Source organism: Lacerta agilis, chromosome 5 (assembly GCF_009819535.1).
Source record: "Lacerta agilis isolate rLacAgi1 chromosome 5, rLacAgi1.pri, whole genome shotgun sequence".
NCBI classification, from domain to species: domain Eukaryota; kingdom Metazoa; phylum Chordata; class Lepidosauria; order Squamata; family Lacertidae; genus Lacerta; species Lacerta agilis.
The window spans coordinates 9230818-9253402 of record NC_046316.1 but is presented as its reverse complement, the minus strand read 5'-3'; the positions used below and the strand labels follow the sequence as shown (position 1 = coordinate 9253402).

Below are 22585 nucleotides of genomic sequence, written 5' to 3'. Positions count from 1 at the left end.
AATTTGACCGCATTATATGCTTTTTAGAGCCATCATCCAAACCTACGAGGAAAGTTCCTGCTGGTGCAGTATCTCTCTTTCCAGGTATGAGTAATCTAGAGTTGACGTAAGATAGTGTTTTTTATACTGTACTTTCTACCTTCACATCAATGTGTCTGTTGCAAACACCTCCTGTGCATTGCAGAGGATTCCGGGGCAGGTTCTAGGACACCTGTAGGTCATTTGATCCCATCTGCTCCCCTAAGGAAAGCTTAACTGGGTGGAGCTGAGATTGGGAGGCTACAGGTTCACATTTGGCTTGTAGGCTAGAGATTCCCAGCTGTTTTATGTTGTGATTTTAAGTCATGACTGAGTGGGGTTGGGTATCAGTAAGGTTGCATATTCATATAGTTCTCCTGGAAACCCATCCAATTATGATGATTTGCCTTTCCAATTTACTTGTTAATCACCGCTGATGTTAAATACCAAGTGATAATGCATAGCTGTCAACTTTCTCCTTTTTTTAAGGGAAATTCCTTAAAAATAGGATTCCTCGCAAGAAAAGGGAAAAGTTGACAGCTATGGTGATATATTCCTAATGATTTTTAAAAGCAAGGTCTAGAAGTCACCCGTAGCTTGTCCAATATTTGCATCGGAGATTTGGGGAAAACTTTTATAAACGGAACAACAATTAATTAGTTTCAACAGGGATAGGAACTCCAGTTAAACATCAGATGACAATCTATGTCCTCCATAGGTGGAAATGACGTGTTTAGCCCCTCCTCGTTTTTAAAGGGGAAAGAGGATAAGAAACTGGCAGAACCTGTCACAGATAAAGCGCCTAGACATGAAGATGTTGGCCTTTTTGATGATGATGATGATGATGATGATGGCGGCAAGCTTGAGTCAAATAAGAAAAATTTCATTTCAGGTAAGCTGCTGCAATTCATTCCTTCTGAATCTTCCTTTAAGCATTCTGATAACTTGTTCTTTCCACAAAGCCTTGCTTGGAACGGAAGTGCTGAAGAAGTCTTTGGTTAGAACTTTGGAATGAGAAGTTTGGCAGCAATTGGTTATTTAATCATCCAAGCAATGCCAAGCAATATAAAGCCCACCCTTTATTATTATTTGTTGAATTTAGATACTGCCCTATACCATAGCTGTCAACTTTTCCCTTTTCTTGCGAGGAATCCTATTCAGAATAATGGAATTTCCCTTAAAAAAAGGGAGAAGTTGACAGCTATGCCCTATACCCGGACGTCTCTCTATATTTAAGACTGCCACTTCTTTTACTGACTTGTGTCTTTCACAGTGGCTCAGCATGCATAAATCTAGCAGGTGAAGCTTTCGTTGGTGTGAAAGTAAAGTGATGGGGAAAGCTTCACTTGTAATATGTTTGAATCACAAGCTCCTGTTGAAAGGTCCTTGACATGTATTGAGAAATAAACCTGTTTTTCTGATGTGTATGATATGATACCCAGGAGGACAGGGTCACACTTCAAAATGACCTTAACAGATTAGAGAACTGGGCCAAAGCAAACAAGATGAATTTTAACAGGGAGAAATGTAAAGTACTACCCTTGGGCAAAAAAAAATAATGAAAGGCACAAATACAGGATGGGTGACACCTGGCTTGAGAGCAGTACATGTGAAAAGGATCTAGGAGTCTTGGTAGACCATAAATTTGACATGAGTCAACAGTGTGATGCAGCAGCTAAAAAAGCCAATGCAATTCTGGGCTGCATCAATAGGAGTATAGCATCTAGATCAAGGGAAGTAATAGTACCACTGTATTCCGCTCTGGTCAGACCTCACCTGGAATACTGTGTCCAGTTCTGGGCACCACAGTTCAAGAAGGATACTGACAAGCTGGAACGTGTCCAGAGGAGGGCAACCAAAATGGTCAAAGGCCTGGAAACGATGCCTTGTGAGGAACGGCTTAGGGAGCTGGGTACGTTTAGCCTGGAGAAGAGAAGGTTAAGGGTTGATATGATAGCCATGTTCAAATATATAAAAGGATGTCATATAGAGGAGGGAGAAAGGTTGTTTTCTGCTGGTCCAGAGAAGCGGACACGGGGCAATGGATTCAAACTACAAGAAAGAAGATTCCACCTAAACATTAGGAAGAACTTCCTGACAGTAAGAGCTGTTCGGCAGTGGAATTTGCTGCCAAGGAGTGTGGTGGAGTCTCCTTCTTTGGATGTCTTTAAGCAGAGGCTTGACAGCCATCTGTCAGGAATGCTTTGATGGTGTTTCCTGCTTGGCAGGGGGTTGGACTGGATGGCCCTTGTGGTCTCTTCCAACTCTATGATTCTATGATATGGTGCTTTAGCCATAAGCCATTGGAAATACAATAAAATATACACAGTGTCTTTGATAGTTGACTTCTTTCTTAATTAGTTCACTGTTTCCCTGAAGTAAACATTTTGTTTTTAAACAGCCAAACCTGCAGCTGATCTCTTTGAAGGTGAGGAAGATCTATTCCAGGAAAAACCTGACATTACCAATGTTATAAACAAAGCAGCTAAAGAAAATAAAGACTTTACAGCAGGAGATAAGGTAATCAACATAAATAACCCTTTTTATTTTTTTTTAAATGGCAAACTCTCAGTTCATTGATCTTTCACTACCCAGCAACCTAGGGAGAGTAAGGGGTGGTCCCACCCAATTTTTGCTCTCATTCAGTCCACCATTGACTTCTTCCTTGGCATGCAGCTGCTGACAAATCTCCTACTCTTTCTGTAAAGGATTGTGAGATCTTGCTCTGCAGAAAGCTGTATTTAAAAAAAACACAACACTTTTTACTATCAAGACTTTAAAAAGACAGCAGCACTAGTAAATCTGAATACAATAACACTAAATGTATTGAAGAAGAACAAAAAAGGTTATTGAAATGGCTTCTTAGAAAACGGGCATAAGGCAATAAATGAAAAGGAGGAACATAGTCTTGTTCAAGTGGCATCAGGTGAAAGGGGCATGATTTGAACCAGTTAAGCAAAGTTTTATGTTATAGGTAATGCCAGATAGTCATAACTTCACTAGGATAAGTGGCTTTCTATGTTCTTTGCTAGTCCTCCAAGTGGCAGCAAATTCATTTGTTTAAGCCAGAGCTTTCCAAACCTTTCAAGTTGGTGACACACTTTTTAGACAGGCATCATTTCGTGACACAGTCATTCAATTTTACTAGCAAACCGGAGGTTAAACTAACCCCTTTCCAGCCCTGGGAGGAGTGGGAGGAGCATTTGTGCAACACACCCACACACTGCAGCTGACACACTTAACGTGTCGTGACACACAATTTGGAAAGCTCTGGTTTAAGCAGTCCCCTTCAAACCTTAAGATAATGGGTTAATTTTTCTGAGACAGCTAAGAACAAAGCTTTATTATACCAGCAGTTCACATTAATAACAGAAACATCTATCCTTCCCCAACCAGTCTTGAGTGCAGCTGAAAGGGAAATTGCCAAAGATTTTTAAGGGAGGTCAGCATTTAATTCCTGGAAGACACAATTTGGGCTCTAGGTTCAGTGAATTGCCAATAATGATTCCAATTTCCCTAAGAAAGCAGCCACATTTCCTTTTTACTTATCACATTCTGCATGGTCTTCTTTTACATGAGCAGGATACGGGTACTGTATTGGGTTTCTCTAGGCTTGGCTTTTTTTGCAGCAGTATTTTGCAGAGATGAAAAAGAATACAAAGATAAAGCTAACAAACTGACAGCAGAAAAGGGCACATTTTGAGTAGCTAAATTGGGAAAAGCAATTACAGTGGTACCTCGGAAGTCAAACAGAATCCGTTCCAGAAATCCATTCGACTTCCAGATCATTTAGAAACCAAGGTGCGGCTTCCAATTGGCTGCAGGAAGCTCCTGCAGCCAATCGGAAGTCGTGTCGGACGTTTGGGTTCCAAAGAATGTTCACAAACCAGAACACTCATTCCTGGGTTTGCAGCGTTCGGGAGCCGAAATGTTTTGAGTTGCAAGGCATTTGTCAGCGACTAGTTGAGAACCAATTCCAAAGCATGATTATTTGCAAAACCTTTGCAAATCAACATAAATGTGTGTGTGTGTGTTGTTTTTTTGTTTTTTTTAAGAGTCAACCGTCTGCTGAAAACGTCGGGACTTCAACTCAGACATTTTCCAAAGGCCACAAAAGCCTGTTTTCTGATGAGGAGGATTCTGAAGTAAGTTCTTAACCTAACTATTCACTTTTGCACCAAACCCAGCTGAGCTGCAAACTTGTCTGTGGATATGCCCTGCATGCCCCAAAAGTTGTTTGGTCCACCTTTATGTTGATTGTCTGCAGTTGTGCCTGCCTTGTTGTCTAATCAGCTGAGTAAAACTACAAGTAGCTCAGGAAAAGGTAGGGTTCCCAGAAGTCCACGAGGAGAGAATGCTACACTTGCATGTCTGCCCCTTGATGCTGAATATTCCAGATTAGTAAATGCACTTCTGATTTTTTTTTTAAAAAAATTTTTTTGCTGATACCAGCTTTCTTTTCTGTCCAACAGGATTTGTTTTCTTATCCACCAAAATCAAAGAGCTCATCTTCTAGCAAAGTGACAACAAAGACATCACTATCTCTGTTTGAGGATGAGGATGAAGAAGTAGGTGTTGCCTGAAAGCACTACGTTCTACTTCAGAGTAAAGTACACTTTCTGATGCAGGCCTGCATGACACAATGCCTGTGGGCTGATTGTGGTTCTCCCTTCTCCCCCCTCCCATTTGTGTCCCTACTGGAGATTTCCAAACATCAGTTGTTTGCAGCCCATTCTTTCCTCTTTGTGGGAAAATTAACTGCCTGGCCCCACGAACACAACAACCGTAGAGAATGAGCATGAGGAAATACTGCTCTTCCTTTTCCTGGACTCACTGGCATTTGGTGGAATTGGTGCCATCTTTGCCTGCCAGCCATTCATGCTGCATGAAGTAACCTGCACCTGAGACACTCTCTAGGTCGAATCAATTGCTGGGTAGGGGAAAGAGCCTTGTGTGCCACAGACTTCAACAAGGAGGAGTGGAGATAAGAGCTGTGAGCACGGAGGGCAGTAAGAACAAATAAGGAGCCTAAAGGAAGAACAATGGGTGTGATTGAGAAATGAAGCAAAGGACAAAATAGAGTTCTACACAGATGGAAGTTGCAAGATCTCAATCAGAGAGCAACTACAGTCACACCTCGGGTTGCGCTTGCTTCAGGTTGCGCGTTTTCAGGATCGGAATGGGTTACTTCCGGGTTTCTGCGCTCGTGCATGCGCAGATGCACTAAATCGCGCTCTGCACAGAAGCACCAAATTACGTCGTGCGTGTGCGCAGACGTGCTGCTGCGTGATATGAACGCTGCGTGTTGCGGACGTGCCTCCATCATGGATTACGTCCACAACCCGAGCATCCACTGTACAAAGGTTTTGGGGAACCCCAATACAGCATTGGACATATAGGTCTTTGGGGTGGGAGCAGGGGAGAGCTTAGCTTCATTCTTTCAGAATTTGATTGTTCAGGAGCCAGTCATGCTTAAACAAGTTATTTGACATTAGGGGCCACTATAAAGCGAGATGAGCACCGCAACCCCAGAGTCGTCTGCGACTAGACCTAATGGTCAGGGGTACCTTTACCTTTTTACAAGCCCTACATTGATGGGAAGTCGTGTCTAGAGGGTATCTCGGAGCACAGAATGTAAGACATACTTAATTTAGTAATATGTACAAAGTCTTGAGAATTCCAATTTCCTTTCTGAAGTTTCTAGTCCTCGTGGTTGCTTGGAAATGAAAAAGGAGTTGGGTAACATTTTTATCTATAAAAGGATAAAAACACTTTCTTGAAGGGGCCCACTCACTTTCATTGGCTGCAAGTCCAATGAATTAACTTCCCTGGTTTTCTCTGGTTCCTAATACTATTGAGCCAGTAGCTATCTCAGCATGTATGAAAAAAATTGAACACAGATTGTGATGTGCCCCCAACACATTGTGCAATAAAAAGCACATTCATGGAAATCTGGAACAGTCTCACATAAGGGTTCTGAACCTGTTCAAAGCAACATTTGGGACCTAGGACTAGGCAATGAAACATTTGGGGGGGGGGCATCCCTGACTGTCTTGATGCAGACTCAGAGGGGCATGGCTCCCACCTATCTACAGTTTTTTGTTGAATGCCACAGCGATTGCATCTTTGGAAAAATTAACCATCTCTTCTCTTTGTATTTTCTAGGGACTCTTTGGGTCTATCCCTAAGGCACAAATTTCAAAACCACCAGTAAAGAAAGCAACCAGTTTGCTCTTCAGCAGTGATGAGGAGGTAACATGTACAGAGGTTGTTAAAGGGTGGCTGGTTAACCTTAAAGCTCTCAGTTAAGTGAAAGAGATATTATTTAATACAGAGCTTTCACTCTCAGGTTTAGTGTTCTGTTCTGTGTGTCAGAGCTGTTTGTGCAAGATATTTATTTCAGCTGTACTGCTTCAGAGTTAAAGATTTTAGAAGTAGCCATAATAGGAAGGCTTTCCCCTGAGTTATCAAAAAAAAAGGGGTTGTTGTCAAATCTTGATATAGTACTTTAAACCCCCTATAATAACAGCCTCTACAAAACTCCAGGCATCATCCCTTACCCTCTCTTCTGAAAACTGGTTCTTCTGTTCAGAAGATGAGAAGTTGGGCACATATAAGAAACCTATCTGGGGTCTAGAGAATTTCTGTCAGAAAGGTCTGACAGAGAAAAGTTGCCCTGCAAATTTTCAAAGCTTGAGAAGCTGACGTAACTGGGCAGTAAAACCTCTGTACTTCTAAAAGTGTCAGGTCCAGGCTAGCTCCATTGTTGAGTAACTAGGGAACCATTATGAAGTAGTGTGCAGCATAAACACCAAAGGGTTTTGTGAGAGAATAACTTGACAACTTCTTTGGAAATTGCTCTATTGGAAGTACATGTGTGTAAGACATCACAGTCCATGTTGTCTCATTAAAACGGGTGGGGAACCGCAAGGCCATTTCCCCCAAGTCATGCTCACCCACCCACCAGCTTCTGATGTGAAAGGGTCTATAGTTCACGGGTAGAGTAAAGGTAAAGGGACCCCTGACCATTAGGTCCAGTCGCGGACGACTCTGGGGTTGTGGCGCTCATCTCGCTTTATTGGCCGAGGGAGCCGGCGTTTGTCCGCAGACAGCTTCCGGGTCATGTGGCCAGCATGACTAAGCCGCTTCTGGTGAACCAGAGCAGCACACGGAAATGCCGTTTACCTTTCCGCCAGAGCGGTACCTGTTTATCTACTTGCACTTTGACGTGCTTTCAAACTGCTAGGTGGAGCTGGGACCAAGCAATGGGAGCTCACCCCGTTGCAGGGATTCAAACTGCCGACCCTCTGATCGGCAAGCCCTAGGCTCTGTGGTTTAACCCACAGCGCCACCCGCGTCCCTGGATAGAATACATGCCGTTGTTGTCAAAGGGCGCTAGTTAAATCCCTGGCATCTCTTGCTGAAAGGCTATCTTACTGCAGAGCTGGAAAAGACCCGTATCTTATAACACTTGTAGTTTAATGATGAATTTTGGATATGATGGAGATGTAAAAGATTTGGATTATTATAAAAGATGCAGGAGGAAACGATTAATAATAGGACCCACACAGGGAGGAGGGAAGTCCAGGAGATTCTTTGGAATCTTGTCTTTATGTTGTATGTTTGTGATTGTAAATTTTTAATTTGAAAAACCAAATAAATAAATTTATATAAAAAAGGGAAAGACCCATACCTTAGGTCTTGTAGAACAACTAGTCTGAATAGACTAAACTAAGCTAGGTGAACCAGTGACTTGATTTGGTGCAAGACGGCTTCATATGTTTGTACGAGAACTATGCTACAGCTTAAATTTGCTTTGATTTAATGCACCCAAGAAAAGCAATGCTGAGCATTCTGGGGGGCTGATTTGGCTGAACTTGATCATTGTGTTTCACTGTTCTGGTAGCTTCTCGGTTAATCGCTGTGTTCAGAAATACTTCATACATGCTTAACCCAGTGAATTTAAGGAATGGGATAAAAAGACAACCTGTAGGACAACAAAGGTATGAATAATTGCTGTATTTTTTAGGACCACTGGAATATTGGCCAAGAGGTCAAACCTGCCTCTGAATCCAGCCAAAAAAAGGAACCTACAAAATCTGCCTCTGCTGCCAGCCATATAGTTAAGACAAGCCTCTTTGAGGAAGAAGGCGAAGAAGATTTGTTTGTTATCACTAAAGACAGGTAAAATGCGCTTTTTTAAAAACACTTTTCCCACAAGAGTGAGCCAGGCAAGAGTGGATTAACTCCGTCTGCTGCCTAGGCAGGCAGAATTTTGAACTTTAAGCAGCTTGGACTTTTTGCTTGCTATTTGAATGTACATTTGCAGTTTTAGCTTGTTGTGTTGGTTTGTATGCCTTACAGTGGTGCCCCGCTAGACGAAAATAATTCGTTCTGCGAAAATTTTCGTCTAGCAGGTTTTTCATCTAGCGAAGCGGCAATGACAGCCGCGCTTTCGCTAGACGAAAAAAAAGACGGAAAAATTTCGTCTTGCGAGGCAACCCCATAGACTTTTTCGTCTAGCGGGGCAGCCTCCCGCTAGACGAATGCCTTCGTCTAGCGAGTTTTTCGTCTAGCGAGGCATTCGTCTAGCGGGGCACCACTGTATTTCACTACAGTGCTTTCTATGTACCGTAACTACTATGCTATTTTGTTTAGCCACCTTAGTAACATAACTTTATGTTGCTGGTGCACAATGTACAATAGGGCTCCCACAACAAACCTGGTTTGCATATGTTGCCTGAGCCTATGGTTAGCTCTGGAATGAGGGGACACATAAGAACAGTTAATTATTAAGCGATAAATACCACTAGTATATGTTGAATTTAAACACAAAACGTACTTAATTTCTATGCATCATGTTAATATTCAAAACATTATACACCGATAATTCCTGGTAACAACCTTCGTTGTTTAATTAACAAAATTATTCCACCTTGTTGCAAAACTATCATACCTATGTTTTTGTTGCAATAGTCAAATTAACTCATTTTAACAAACTGCCACAATTCTTCCACATATTCTTTTGGAAAAAATACTTCAGCTGTGGTCAACATATAGGAAATCTCTTCTATCCCCACCCTACCCCCGATACTTCCCCATCATTTAAAAGGAAAAGCACTGAGTTTATGAACTTTATGAACTAGGCTTTTTTCTTTTCTTTTTTTAAATGACTAATTTTTTTCCAATACTTTGTTTTGTCACCCTTCGTGTCTGTCTGTCTGTCTATCTATCTATCTATCTATCTATCATCTATCTATCTATCTTACACCCTCACCCCCACTGTATCATAAATATATATCACAGACGTATACAGCAATATGAAAGCATAAAACCGCAGGCCAGAGGTTCCCTACTTAAGACCTAGAAGTTTGTCCCCCTGTGTGGAACCAGTGGCCTTAATTTCAGGGATCGATCATGGTTACTTATCCTACCACTGTTGTAATCAGCAGGCAGGCAGTGGACTTGGATCTTGTACCAACAACTGCAACATTTTATAATCTGATTTGCGTGATTTCATGGGGCTTCTTCTTTTCTCGCTGCAGTCAAAGAAAACCGCCCAAATCTGTACTCTTGTTCCAAGAAGATGCTGTAAATGGAGACTCATTCTTCAGCATTCAACAGTCCCATCTCCCATCAGGTGTCCAAGAAGTAACGGTATATACAGCTCAAATATAGCATTCTGAAGTGGGAATTTCTCAACACTTTGCTCCCAACCTTTTCTCCAGAGGCTTCACAGCTCTGCTTTAATCATCTCACATATTTCTGCTAATTCAAAGAACTCCCATCATCCCTGACCATTGACCAATCCAGCTGGGACTGATGGAAATTAATTCCAACAGCTGGAAGACTGAATTCCAGCAACATCTGGTTGACTACAGGATTCTGGGGAGATAATAATAATAATAATAATAATAATAATAATAATAATAATAATAATAATAATAATAATAATAATTTATTTATACCCCGCCCATCTGGCTGGGTCTCCCCGGCCACTCTGGGTGGCCAGGCAGCTGCAGTCTATAGCTTATCCTTCGGCTGCTTTGTGGGAGATAGAGCCCTCCTTGGAGAAATCCGAGATAAACAGCAAAAATGAAATGAAATTTTGTCGCACATTAAATACTGACAAATTTATTATGGCCAAAGCATTTATGGGCCAGAGTCAACCTCCTCATATGAATTGCTGTAAAAAAAAACAACAACAAAAAACTTGTCAGCCATTCTCAACGTGATTTCGCTCCATTTTGCATTGTTGAAATTGGCAAGTTTTCCAAGTCCATTGAGAAAGGGGTGAGTTCCTTGTCCTTCATCGTTGAACTAACGATTTTATTGTGTTTTTCTTTATTTGCAGTATATATCAGTCATAAACAGCGATTCATACATTTTTTCATTTTTTACAATCCTCCCCTTTCAGAAGCACCATGTGTCTATTTAATTACATTTACCTTCTAAGTCATTTCAGATTTTAAACTTTCATTTATTGATCAGCAGGAGGATTTGCTGGGAACACGTCAAAAGAAACTAGTGGTAGAGACGGCAGGACCTTTGGGTGAACCTGGTACACTTCACGGGTCCGATCTTGGAGGAGGAGATGCAGGAGAGCAGCAGAGGAAGGATGAAGTAAGGGAAACCTATTTATGTTGAACAAAACCCCTGAAAAACATTCCTTTGGCAAGTATCTCTTCAATGATAGTGGAGTCTAGTGGGCACATTGTTAGAGTTGGTCTTAGGAGACTTTGATCCTGTTAACTTGGTTTGATTTTCCCCAAATAAGTCATATTCTGCTATTTTCAGCCTCTTCTGTGACCTGGATATTAGCTCTTCCTGCTTTAGCTGTATTGGACAAGTCCTGTATTAAAATAGACTCAAAGCAGCATTTGAAAATTAAACACAGTGTCAAAATAAAATCTAATAAAATAATATATTAAACCATGGTATTGCTGGGGAGCAGGGCAGAGAATTAGTATGAGTAGTAAATTCAGACATCATTAAAGATTAGTAACCAGTGAACCTTTGGTACAAAAATCTTCCAGCAGAAGATCACTATTTTAATAATACTGTTGTAATATATTTAGCACCATTGGACAGTTTGCAAAGTAATGTAAGCAAAATTATAGGCTCTTGCCCCAAGGATGTTACTGTCTTGAGTTTTTTTTTGAAGGGAGAGGCCAGGGGGTAGTTAAGCAGAGATGTTGGGGATAATAGTACATACATATATATATATATCCTTTATTCGACTGATAGTCAGAAAGAAAAAAGAAAAAATAACATTTCTCAATACAAAATTGTAGAACTAAAAAAAACATCAGAGGGATACACAATTAAAATAGGACAGCACTAGTAAACCTCTTACAGATAACCCACATCAAGGCATTCGATTTTGCGCTTCCGACACTTGAGCGCCAGGAAGAGGAATTTAGCCACAGATAAGGCTATTTTCCCAGTGGGCTTATTCAGCAGATATGCTACCTGCCTTTCTCTTAATCGAGAGCTAAACTGAGATAAATATGGGGCTATGAGATATTGCCTTAAATCGTTACAAAAGGGACAACTCAGTAGAATGTGTTCTGTGGATTCTACCTCTCCTAAAGCACAATGGCACGTTCTCTGATCATATGGAACTGCTCTAAATCTTCCCCTCAAAACCGCCGAGTCAAGAACGTTCAGTCTGGCTGCAGTGAGAAGTCTGCGGTATTCCACATAGTGGATATCCGCCAGGTAACGGGCTGGTGCAGCCCGATACACCTGCTCCCCCAGAAACACCCCAGGTTTCACGCGGGCTATGTCCTCGTGTCTGGCGATATCCCCCAATAATAGTAGGAACCAGTGTAGCAATATATACTTGGGCTTAGAGAACAACATCTTCAAGCACAAACAGGGGAGGTGTGTTTTAGGAATAAGGGGTAGTAAGGTAGGATAGGCAGTCTCATTTAAGGGAGAATGGTATCTTTTGGGTAGCCGAGGATGTCAAAGTTCAAGAAGGAAAGGTCATGGGCAGAGATAAATCTATATTCAGTGGTACCTCGAGTTACAAACGCCTCAGGTTACAAACGTTTCAGGTTACAAACTCTGCTAACCTGGAAGAGCTACCTCGAGTTGAGAACTTTGTCCCAGGATGAGAACGGAAATCGTGTTCCGGTGGCGCAGCAGCAGCAAGAGGCCCCATTAGCGAAAGCAAGCCTCTAGTTAAGAACAGTTTCAGGTTAAGAACTGACCTCCGGAATGAATTAAGTTCGTAACTAGAGGTACCACTGTAATGGGTCAAGGCTGAGAAGGCTTTGAATGCCAGGACAAATAATTTGCATTATTTATGGGAGCGGCCAAGAAAGCAATGCAGGAGTTTTAAGAGATGTTTCACATGGCGTGAACATGAGACAAGTGAAGCATCTTGGAAACAGAATCTTAGAGGCGAGAGTGAAGGAGAAGGTTGAAATAGTTAGAGACTAAATTGGAGGTTTCAATGAGGGAACAGAGGAAGAGCTGAACCTTTGCAGCGCTGTATAGGGAGAAACCACGGACAAGATCACAGGAACTGCCAAAGCAGTGAAAATAGTCCAAAAGTGACGTATCGATTGGCAAAATGAAACTGCCTATAAAATTAATATATAATGAATGACAGCGGTAATGAAAGTAAGTGTAACAATTGTTGTGTAACAATTTCTCCAAAGACCTCCAGTTATAGAAATCAGCTGTCAATTCATGTAGCCATTTTTAGCAAGGAAGGCAGCAGATGTTGTAGTCACTATACTTAAAAAAAAGTGTCTACAGATTGCTAAGTAATATACAGATGACTTCCAGCAACTACATATAGCTGTACATTTATATGTGTGTACACACACACACACACACAGGGGGAGGGAGGGAGAGAGAGAGAAGGAAGACTGGCCCTTGAAATGCCAAAAATGCACATATTTGAAGTTTCAGAGATTTTTGAGGTTTGTTTGGGAACCATGATCATTTGTGTGTTTCAGGCAGATGTGACCTTGCACCTTAAGCGTGCAACTCAATAGCCAGTTTCTTGTTCCTTTGAGCATATTTTCAGAATGGTGGTAGGGAAAACAGAAAGTAAATTAATAAATGAGAGACGGAACCTTTTAATTTGTTGTTCCAGTTACTGGATAAGGGGGTGTAAAATCAATTAAACTACTTCTAAACCTAGCTTGAGCATTTAGCGCAATCTTCTCTAGATCCAGTGGATAACTTACATTTGTTTGATAACTCTTAGCCCCTTTTGGAGAAAGATGTCAAAAAAAGGATTAAAAGTGTATTCAGCTTATTTGACGAAGAGGAGAAAAATGACGCTGTTGATGCTGATAAAATGTCACAGAGGGAAATTGAAAAGGTGAGTGATACTGGAGTCATCCTAAAAATAAAGATACAACAATTAATATAAACAAGTAACAAAACAAAACATCCTAAACAATACTACAATCCAAGAGTCTGCTCAGTAGCTTTTGTAGCTGGAGTCAGTCAGGGCATCACCCTCCCAGGCCAAGTGCGAAAATGTCTACAAGTCAGGGAGCACGTCTTCCAGGGCTCACAGCCAAGATGCCAGGTAAGCGAAAGTTTCTAACGAAGCAATTACAGGACACTTAAAACTGAATCAGTATTAAGTAACATCATGAATCAGGGAGCAGGCAAGGTTGGATAGGGGACCTCTGCTGCTAGGTGGTGGTGAGTTTGTGTAGGCGAGTGTGTCATGTGCATTCAAGCAGGTATCTGGAAAATTGAATTGTTTTACGACTTAGAAATAAGTTTATAAGTTGACAGATGTTATAAACTCAAGTTATTAAGGAGTCCACAAAGCCTCTTGAGCCTTGCTTCTTTTCCAGCCATCCGAGAACAGTATCCCTTCCAAGAGCACAGGCGTCTTTCAGGATGAAGAACTTCTCTTCAGTCATAAGCTGCAAAAAGACAATGATCCTGATGTTGATATTTTTGCTCGCAACAAAAAAGAGGTCAGTCAGTCCAAAATACCTTTAAAGTGGGTCCTTGTGTTTGAAAAAATTAAAACCAAAAAGAACAATTCCTGTTGGAGCACTAGCAGAAAGAACTTTAGACAGGATGTCATTCAAACCCTGCTAGCAAAGTTTAATGTACTTTTTTTTTTTTAAGTAGTTCACGGACCAAAATGTTACTTAAAAGAGTTAATATATGTTTCTGCTTCACTGCCATGATACAATTGCAGTGGAGCTTAAGAAACCAGATGACTAGACATATTTCTCTGAATAGGATAGAAACTGGTGTAACCTTTAAGGAAGGACTTTGTGCAGTTTAACAAGGCGGCCGTTCATATGCATGTTGGTGTTGGTGCTGACCTTTAAAGCCCTAAACGGCCTCGGTCCTGTATACCTGAAGGAGCGTCTCCAGGCCCATCATTCAGCCCGGACACTGAGATCCAGCGCCGAGGACCTTCTGTCGGTTCCCTCCCTGCGAGAAGCAAAGCTACAGGGAACCAGGCAGAGGGCCTTTTCGGTAGTGGCGCCCGCCCTGTGGAACGCCCTCCCATCAGAGGTCAAGGGAATAAACAACTACCTGACATTCAGAAAATACCTGAAGGCAGCCCTGTTTAGGGAAGTTTTTAATCCGTGATAGTTTAAATGTATTTTAATATTTGATGGAAGCCGCCCAGAGTGGCTGGGGAGACCCAGCCAGATGGGCGGGGTACAAATAAATTATTATTATTATTATTATTATTATTATTATTATTATTATTATTATTATTATTATTATTATTATTTGATAAAAAAAATTAACAGCAGTTGAAATCTTAAGTGAATTCAGTGTTTTTTGCGGAAGACTCTTGCATCATAGAAGCCCTCCACCCATTTAGTGGAGAGCCTCCAAGCTGGTTTAAATGGCCTTTAAGATTCTTCCTGGACCACATTCCTTTCTTGTGCTTTTGCCTGTCTAGACTATGTGTCTGAGCAGTGATAATGGCTCTTGCTTACCTGGTTGGGGAATGGAAAGGAGTGTGTTAAGAAGGGGCAGAGTACAGAAACTTGAGATTTCTGCATTGCTGGAATGTAGCCTCTACTGTGCAGAGATGAGACTCGCACATCAGCTGCTTTGCCCTCTTTTGCCTCTGGCCCTGCCCACCTCTGGAATGTGGCCCCCAGAAAGCTGCCTGGGAGGGGAAAGCGCGGTCCTTGGGCCCTACATATTCCCTATCTGTAGTTTAAAGGAGATAGAAGGTGACTCTTTGTGAGAAAAGGTAAAAAAAAAAAGTCTAGAACCTCAAAAAAATCTGCCTCTCCTGTTCTGTAAAGGAATTTAATATTTTATTTTATTTTACTTATAAGAGACTGATTTATTTCCATTATTAATTTCAGGTTCCAAAGCCCAGGATAAAGCTGCCATCTGAAGGAGGGCTATTTGATGATGGTGATGATGGACTGTTCAGCCCTTCTAAAGCAAAGCCCTTGGTACTTGCCATTTTGTCCTGTGAATTTGAGGAGCAGTAACGCTCAGAGCAGAGAAGATCCCCGTTGCCTTGCATATTAATCACATGGAATGTTACACCTTAAAGAAACTGTTCTGCAGCCACAAAAATTAAGCCAATTGAGCAGATGCACTGTTCATGCAAGTAGTGTTCTTGCTTGGTGTTGCAGGATTTCGATTTTTGACTCGCGTTTTGCAGAAAGGAGATTTGGGACTAGAGCTAGACCTATTTTTTCAGCTCAGCTCTTTTTGAACAAGGAAATTCTCCTGAAAATAGGGAAGAGATGAGACAAATGCCTCATACTTTCAGTTGGCCATACTGTACTTTTTGGGACAAAGCAGCCCAAGAGTCTTCTTCTTCCTCTTGTTTTTTTAAACCCTCACCAGCCAGTCTTTGTAGCCAACAACTCTCCACAGTAGCTTTTCCGAGTTCCACATATGGCACAGGAAAAGGAACATCCCAGATTCCTCACATTGTGTTGTTGTTTTCTGCTTTTGAATGTTGCCTAATCAGAACAGGTTGCAACACAGGAAGGGAGAATTAACTATCCCCCATCTACTGCGGACCCAATGCAAATTGTGTCTCCCCACCCCCATCTTAGTATTAATGTTTAAGATGGGAAAATATATACGTGTGCAGAATTTAGGGTATTCCTCCTCTTGTTCACTTACACTTCTTTATTTTACTTTTTGGAAGGTAGCAGAGAAGAAAACAGTAATCTCCTCTTTGGAAGAGGATAGTGAAGTTCTGGAAAGTAATAAAAACGCCAAACGAGAAGAATCAAACTTAAAGGCTGCTGAGGTTTGTAAGTTCCAATTTTAGAGAGCTTCAAGAGCTTCTTGTTTCTAAATGCAGTTCCTGAACTACCCCCATATTCTATCTAGCAAGCACATAAGACACTCAACTATCTAAATAGATATTCTCATTGCAACTGAAGGATAGCTCATTTAACATTGCCTCCTGGCATCCTGGCCTTTCTCCACCCTTCTTAACCTAGTCACTAAGGCAAGGGTGGGGAACAGGATTTTGCCTGGATCCTTAGTTCCTGCACTCCCAGCAGGCTATGTTGGCAGCTGTGTGGGCCTTCCGACCTCTCAAATCACATGGTGCCACAGTGTTAGGTCACTTACATTTCCTTTCCAGCATGGCTTGAAGTCACACTGTGCTGCAAAGGAAGATCCTAGCAGATCAAAGTGGGGCTTTAAGTTCCCAGTTGGGGTTACGTTTCATGCCAAATTTAGAAGACAGTGAATCTGAGACCCACCTGTCAAGGAACAGCCAAGAGCGCATTTTCAAGATTGTTCCTTTTCAACCATGTCTTTTCCTGTCTCACATCTGATGCCTTATGGGCTTTGGGGAAATGGCATTGTGGGCTAAATTCAGGCCTCCCCCTACTGAATCTAATGAGGCCCATAGGCTGCAGGCCACCCTGCGCTGTTGCAGTAAGGGCTTGGGGGGGGGGGAGCACGACCATGCTTCCTGGGCTATCATACTGCTTCTGAGATTTTCCTGTAAAATACTGAGTGCGTTACTTTTATTCACTTGGATTAATGTATATCTAATGTAATTTTTATACAGAAATCCACTGGCCTTGGTGCAAGTAAACATAGAGAGTCCTCATCTAGGATTGGAAAATTACAAGTAATTTATTTTACTGGCATTTTAGCTTTCAGTGTACTTTTCCTGCTAATTGTGGTTCTTCCACAATAAAATTCTTTTCCCCCCACTTCCGGTTTCAGTCCTTTCTTGTGGATGCAACATCTGCTTTCTGTAAATGCATGTTTCACAGGATGTGCTTTTTCTTCCTTTTGGGACAGGACTAAAATTCCTAAACTGAGGGGGAAAGGGTGAGAGGGCACATCCTTCTGTGCGCATGCACTATTCCTGTTTTTCCTGATCTTTGTCAACTGTAGAAATGCTCTTGGTGATTTTATTTTTCTTGGATTTCACATTTATATTTTCCTTATCTACTGCTCCCATTAACGATAGCCTCTCCATCCCTTTCTAAGGCAAGCTTGGATATTAACCCAGCAGTTTTGCTGCCCAGTGCGAAGCCGCCTTCATTGTATCCAAAGACTCCGATTCATGAACCTCGTGGCATACAGCATGTCGAAACAGCCTCTGCTCTAGGAAGTAATAAGGAGATGGGAGTCAGCTTTGATGATCCCATGCAAGCAGACACACTGCAAAATGCCAACAAGGTATAACTTTGCAATAAATTCAAGCAGCAGCATCCTTGATGCTATTTGGCATGTTACTTGTTTCTCATTTTGTGTCCTGTTGTCACCTTGGCTTCATTGTTATTTCAGGGCAGAATCAAGGTGACTGGGAAACGAAGGCCACCTACCAGAAGTGCCAGGCGACTGGCTGCTCAAGGGGATAACACAAACGACACGAACGTTGCTGAGGACCCATCCCCGCCTCTCTTAAAAGAAAGCTCTGTGCCGCCAGCCACATTGCATCCCTCCACTGCAAAACTGCATAGGAAGGAAAGCACTGAAGGATCTCAATCGCCTCTACCAACCAACAGCAGTGAGCAGCTGCACGAGGCAGCTGTTAGCCCTGGCTCAAAATCGGCAGCCCAGCCTAATGTGCATGATCTCTTTGAGTCAAACGATATTTTTGCTGACAGCATAGCACCTAAAGTGACCACGAGACCAAAGGCAAAGGTGGAAACGGAGAGCCTCATGAGCCAGGTCCCTAAAGGCGGAGAAAGCTTGCCTGTTCCATTGGCATTGGATGGTGCAAATAGTGAAGGCCTCTTCCAGGCTGAAAAGCCCTCAAAGAAACCCGACCCGACTCCTTTCTTGGAGGATGAAGATGATCTCTTTGCCACTAGTAAAAAAACTGTGAAGAGGAAAGATCCAAAACCCATTCCTCAGTTAGTCCAGGATCCTTCTGTCCCTGATATTTTTGAGGTAATACAGAAACATAGGATTTTAGAGTTGGAAGGGACCTGTTGGAATCTTGTTCCTTCAGGCCTGGATACGGCTTCTTTTGTGCTCTGCTACTTTTGCTTAGCGCAGGGATGGGGAGTGTGCTTCTTCCAGATGTTGAGCTCCATTTCCCCGTCAATCCTGACCATTGGCCTTGTTGGCTGGGGCTGATGGGAGTTGGAGTCAGACAACATAGGGAAGACCACAGCCTCCCTGTTCCTGGCTCAGCAACTCTGTAAGCATGGGCAATAGTGAGGAAACGGCCCACTACATAAATTCCTCCGAAAATTAGATAGCACAAGGGTGTGATGTCATATCGTAGAATGGGGAGGTGGTTATGTTGTGATTTGGAAATGTTGATTAACTCTGGAAAGATGTAGGAAACATAGGCATGTTTAACTTCTTCCTTGCCAGTCTCCTCCTTTTACCTGGTCTCTGTGGGTTTTCTTTCCTGGGCCAGCCTTTGAAACACGACGATACTTTCGCAAATCCTGGGTACAGTTCACCCAGTTCATTTCCATTTCTCCCCTCCGCCGGATGATCTCAGTGAAGAGGCAGTTGCTTTAATTATCTATCAAGCATTTATGTAGATTTTTTGGTGATATGTGGTGTGCTTTAAAATTCTTACACATCCACCAGAAGTTATTAATGGGCTGCTTTATGTGTTACTGGAGTAGCAGGAAAGAGACTTTAACTTGGCTGGATTCTATGTTGTACCACTGATATCTGTGTCAGGTATTGCATACAGAGGTAGCCTGAAAACCCACACTTCCTTATTTTTGAAATTATTTTTTTCAAATATAACAAAAAGAAACATTGCCAACTCACATCACACTTTTTATTTTTTTTAAAAAAACCTTGCTGTGTAGCATATAAAGAAGTAACTTGCTCATGTCAATAGAAATGTGTTGAATCCAGATAAAGATAGGTACATTTTGCAAATCTCACTGCAAAGGAGATATGCATATTTTACCTTCGGCTCCATGCCCCTTTGCCCAGAATTTTTTTTTGGGGGGGGGCTCAGTTGATGAGACCAGTTGCCAGTTATTGCCTGCTGTACTGTGAACATTTAAATATTTTTTTAAAAAAATAAATAAATCTGGTGTTTTATGTCTTTATACTGCAATTTTTGCGGTTTTTGAATTGAATTGTTGTGTGTGTGTGTTTTTGTGTTGTGATCTGCCCTAGGATCATTAACCAAGGAGGGGTGGGACTGAAATTTGATAAATAACATGATTGCCTATAGCAGGGGACCCCAACCTTATTGGTTCCCAAGAAATGGCACGGTCAACACAAAACACTTCATTTCACAGAAGAAAAACTGGTGGTACTCATTGCCTCCCACCCCAAACCAGGCAGAATGAGAGCAGTTGCATTCTGAATTACCTGGCGCCAAGTAGTGGGGGTGGGGAAATGTGGCTACACAAACTTGCCCTATACTGAAATTTCTCTTCTTTTATTCAAGGATGATATATTTGCATCAGAAGCTCTTAAGCCTCCTGTCAAAGCAAAATCAAAAGAGCTGGAAGCGAACCTGTTTGATGACGACGTTGACATCTTTGCTGATCTTGCAGTAAAACCAAAAGAAAGGAGTGCCAAAAAGAAGATGGAATCTAAATCTATATTTGATGAGGAGATAGGTAAGGAGTTAATGTAAGCAATTAGGTCTGTAATATGGTTACAAGTGCCAAGCGGTGGTTTTCATAGGGTAGAGAAAATTTATTATCTCCTCTGGGCAGTTTGCGTTAATCCCCCATTGAAAGAAAATTCCCTCTGCTTGTCTGTAGCTATCCTAGTAATTATCATAATAAAAAAGTTTCCTTCCAGTAGCATCTTATAGAGACCAACTAAGTTTGTTATTGGTATGAGCTTCAGAAGTGTGTATGCACACGAAAGCTCATACCAATAACAAACTTAGTTGGGCTCTAAGGTTCTACTGCAAGGAATTTTTTATTTTGTTTCGACTACAGCAGACCAACACGGCTACCTACCTGTAACTAGTAATTATCAGTCCCCCATCCCAGATGACACTATATTTGCATTTTGAAAAGGCTGCATAATGTGAAAGCGTGTTTTTTGTTAGTGCACGGCAGAGGGGTGCTGTGTTTTCAAATGTTCTGCTACTTCCAACAAAGTTTTGGTGTTAACAATGTTTATAGAATAGACTAAAATGTGAAACATCCAGAGTATCTCAGTACTTGGCTCAAACACTTTGGGCACAATCAACAGCTCCTGTATCTGTCCCACAGTTTGGTCAGACTCATGTTGGTAGCTTCGAGAACACTGTCCAACCATCTCATCCTCTGTTGTCCTCTTCTCGTTGTGCCCTCAATCTTTCCCAACATCAGGGTCTTTTCCAGGGAGTTACTGACCCACTAAATTTCATGAGCAGCAGGTTCAGTGTTGCTTCCCAGGCAGCAGCAGCAACTAACCTTGTTTTGTGTCCTGTTAAATTCACACCAGTCACAATACCTATTATTTGGCTTTCACAACTCCATTTGAACCATAATAATTTCCTTTTCATTCTCTAGAGATTTTGGGGTATCCATAGTTAGGATGGCAGAAAAAAATAAATCCAGCAAATATGTACATACTTGATATTTTGTTGTTGTTTTATATAGCTAGAGACACTATCCAAAAATAGAAAATGGAGACAAAACTAAACGGGCAAACATGATGCAGTTATTTCTGCTACACATTTAGTTACAATAGCAAATTACATCTGGAATGGTCTAAAAGAGTTTTGAGGAGTGATTTGATGTAAATAAGGGTGAAATTCCATAGAGATTATCTGGAAGGCAGTCTAAGGCCTAAGGGATGGGAAGGGAGAAACGGCAATTGTTTCAAGGAACAAGATTTTTAGGGAAACTAAAGTTCCGCCTTTTAATAGAAAAAAATAGAAAATATTACTATCTCTCCATGTAATGTGCACTGATGAGTATCTTTCAACATCATTAAAATGGCAAGAGACAGAACTAGACAGCCTATTGTCTATTCTAGTAAACTATTCTAGTTAATACTTGAGGCAGATCATGTAATTTTTGAGTCTCAGATAATCGGAGCAGGAGCTGGGAATTTTCCATGACCATTGCCTTTAAAAAAAAATTCAGCAATGGCAGAAAAGGGTAGTGGTGAAAGGTGACAAAACACACACAAACCTAGTAGTGTCTGTCTCCCTTTTAAAATGGAAGCCAGCAATATCAAGTTGGCAAAACTTTAGCAGTCATTGGCAATATAAACCAAGTTCATCACACTTGCACACAGACAGCATTCTCAGCCAAATGCAGTGGGGAACAGCCGGGAGGGTTGACAGCTTTGCAAATATAGCTTTTTTTTACCATTGGCAGTAATTGTGTGTTTCCATTTCCCATTTTATTTCTCTGTCTCTGTCTCTCTGTGTCTTTCTCTCTTTAGATGATATCTTCTCACCTAGTAGTCAATCCAAGACAACCATCAAGAAGGCCCAGTCCTTTCAGGCAGCTTCAGGAACTAAATCCGAAATCAGAGCATCAAGTACATTTGAAGACCCGCTCAATGTATTTGAAGGTCAATGAAAATGTAGCCATTGACTCTTCCGTAACACTCTTATCATGCCCAGTACTAATTCCCTTGCTTTCCGATTGAACTCCTGGTATGACGGAGCTGTTTAGGCTTGCATCTAAATATTTTTCCTTCCATGGCATCAAAAAAACATAGTGTTCTAAAAATAATTTCAGTACCCTATAGCACTTCTGTTCCAGTTCAGCAGCTTATTCATTGACCTGCTAATGTAATCTTTTGTACAGAGTATAGATTTTATTAATCAGAACTGTCAAAATAAATCTGATATTGATAAATGCAGTTTGTAAAACCAGTTTTTGTGTATGGGGTGTTAGGGGAGAGGGGTAGGACCTCTGGTGGGGGACACATGCTCCTTCTGGAGTAGTTTGTGCACCTTGGGTCCCCACCCTGCACTCAGCTCTCACCTGTGGCTCCTAGAAGCTGCTAGTAGTATGTGGCTTCGAATGGCTGGCTAAACTTGATGGCGGTAGCCAGTGGGTCACAAACCCTCACAGAGTCAGTCCAACAGTCAAGGTGGTTTCTGCACGTGCTGCAGAGAGAAAGGAGGGGCAGATGGGGCTCATCAAACTGGAAAGGTAGCCTATCTAGGAGAAGGGCTATCTTTGGGAAGAGAAAAGGCTAAGGA

At 41.7% G+C, this 22585-nt stretch overlaps 1 protein-coding gene across 5 annotated transcripts in view; it reads left to right on the top strand.

Moving 5' to 3' along the window:
- WASHC2C (WASH complex subunit 2C) overlaps window positions 1-22236 on the top strand; it is a 42604-nt gene extending 20368 nt beyond the window's left edge. Inside the window, exons 13-30 of one of the 5 annotated variants that reach the window (XM_033148425.1) lie at window positions 28-84; window positions 737-910; window positions 2420-2538; window positions 4074-4163; window positions 4491-4586; window positions 6184-6270; window positions 8048-8202; window positions 9564-9675; window positions 10513-10641; window positions 13247-13363; window positions 13854-13979; window positions 15354-15446; window positions 16160-16264; window positions 17042-17104; window positions 17473-17664; window positions 17773-18381; window positions 19865-20039; window positions 21814-22236. In XM_033148425.1, coding sequence (XP_033004316.1) covers window positions 28-84; window positions 737-910; window positions 2420-2538; window positions 4074-4163; window positions 4491-4586; window positions 6184-6270; window positions 8048-8202; window positions 9564-9675; window positions 10513-10641; window positions 13247-13363; window positions 13854-13979; window positions 15354-15446; window positions 16160-16264; window positions 17042-17104; window positions 17473-17664; window positions 17773-18381; window positions 19865-20039; window positions 21814-21953 — 2639 coding nt within the window. In that variant the 3' untranslated portion in view covers window positions 21954-22236. Of the gene's footprint in view, window positions 1-27; window positions 85-736; window positions 911-2419; window positions 2539-4073; window positions 4164-4490; window positions 4587-6183; window positions 6271-8047; window positions 8203-9563; window positions 9676-10509; window positions 10642-13246; window positions 13364-13853; window positions 13980-15353; window positions 15447-16159; window positions 16265-17041; window positions 17105-17472; window positions 17665-17772; window positions 18382-19864; window positions 20040-21813 lie in introns of all 5 variants that reach the window. The other 4 variants (XM_033148423.1, XM_033148426.1, XM_033148428.1 and 1 more) reach the window with 4 other exon arrangements.
- Window positions 22237-22585: the final 349 nt, after the last annotated feature.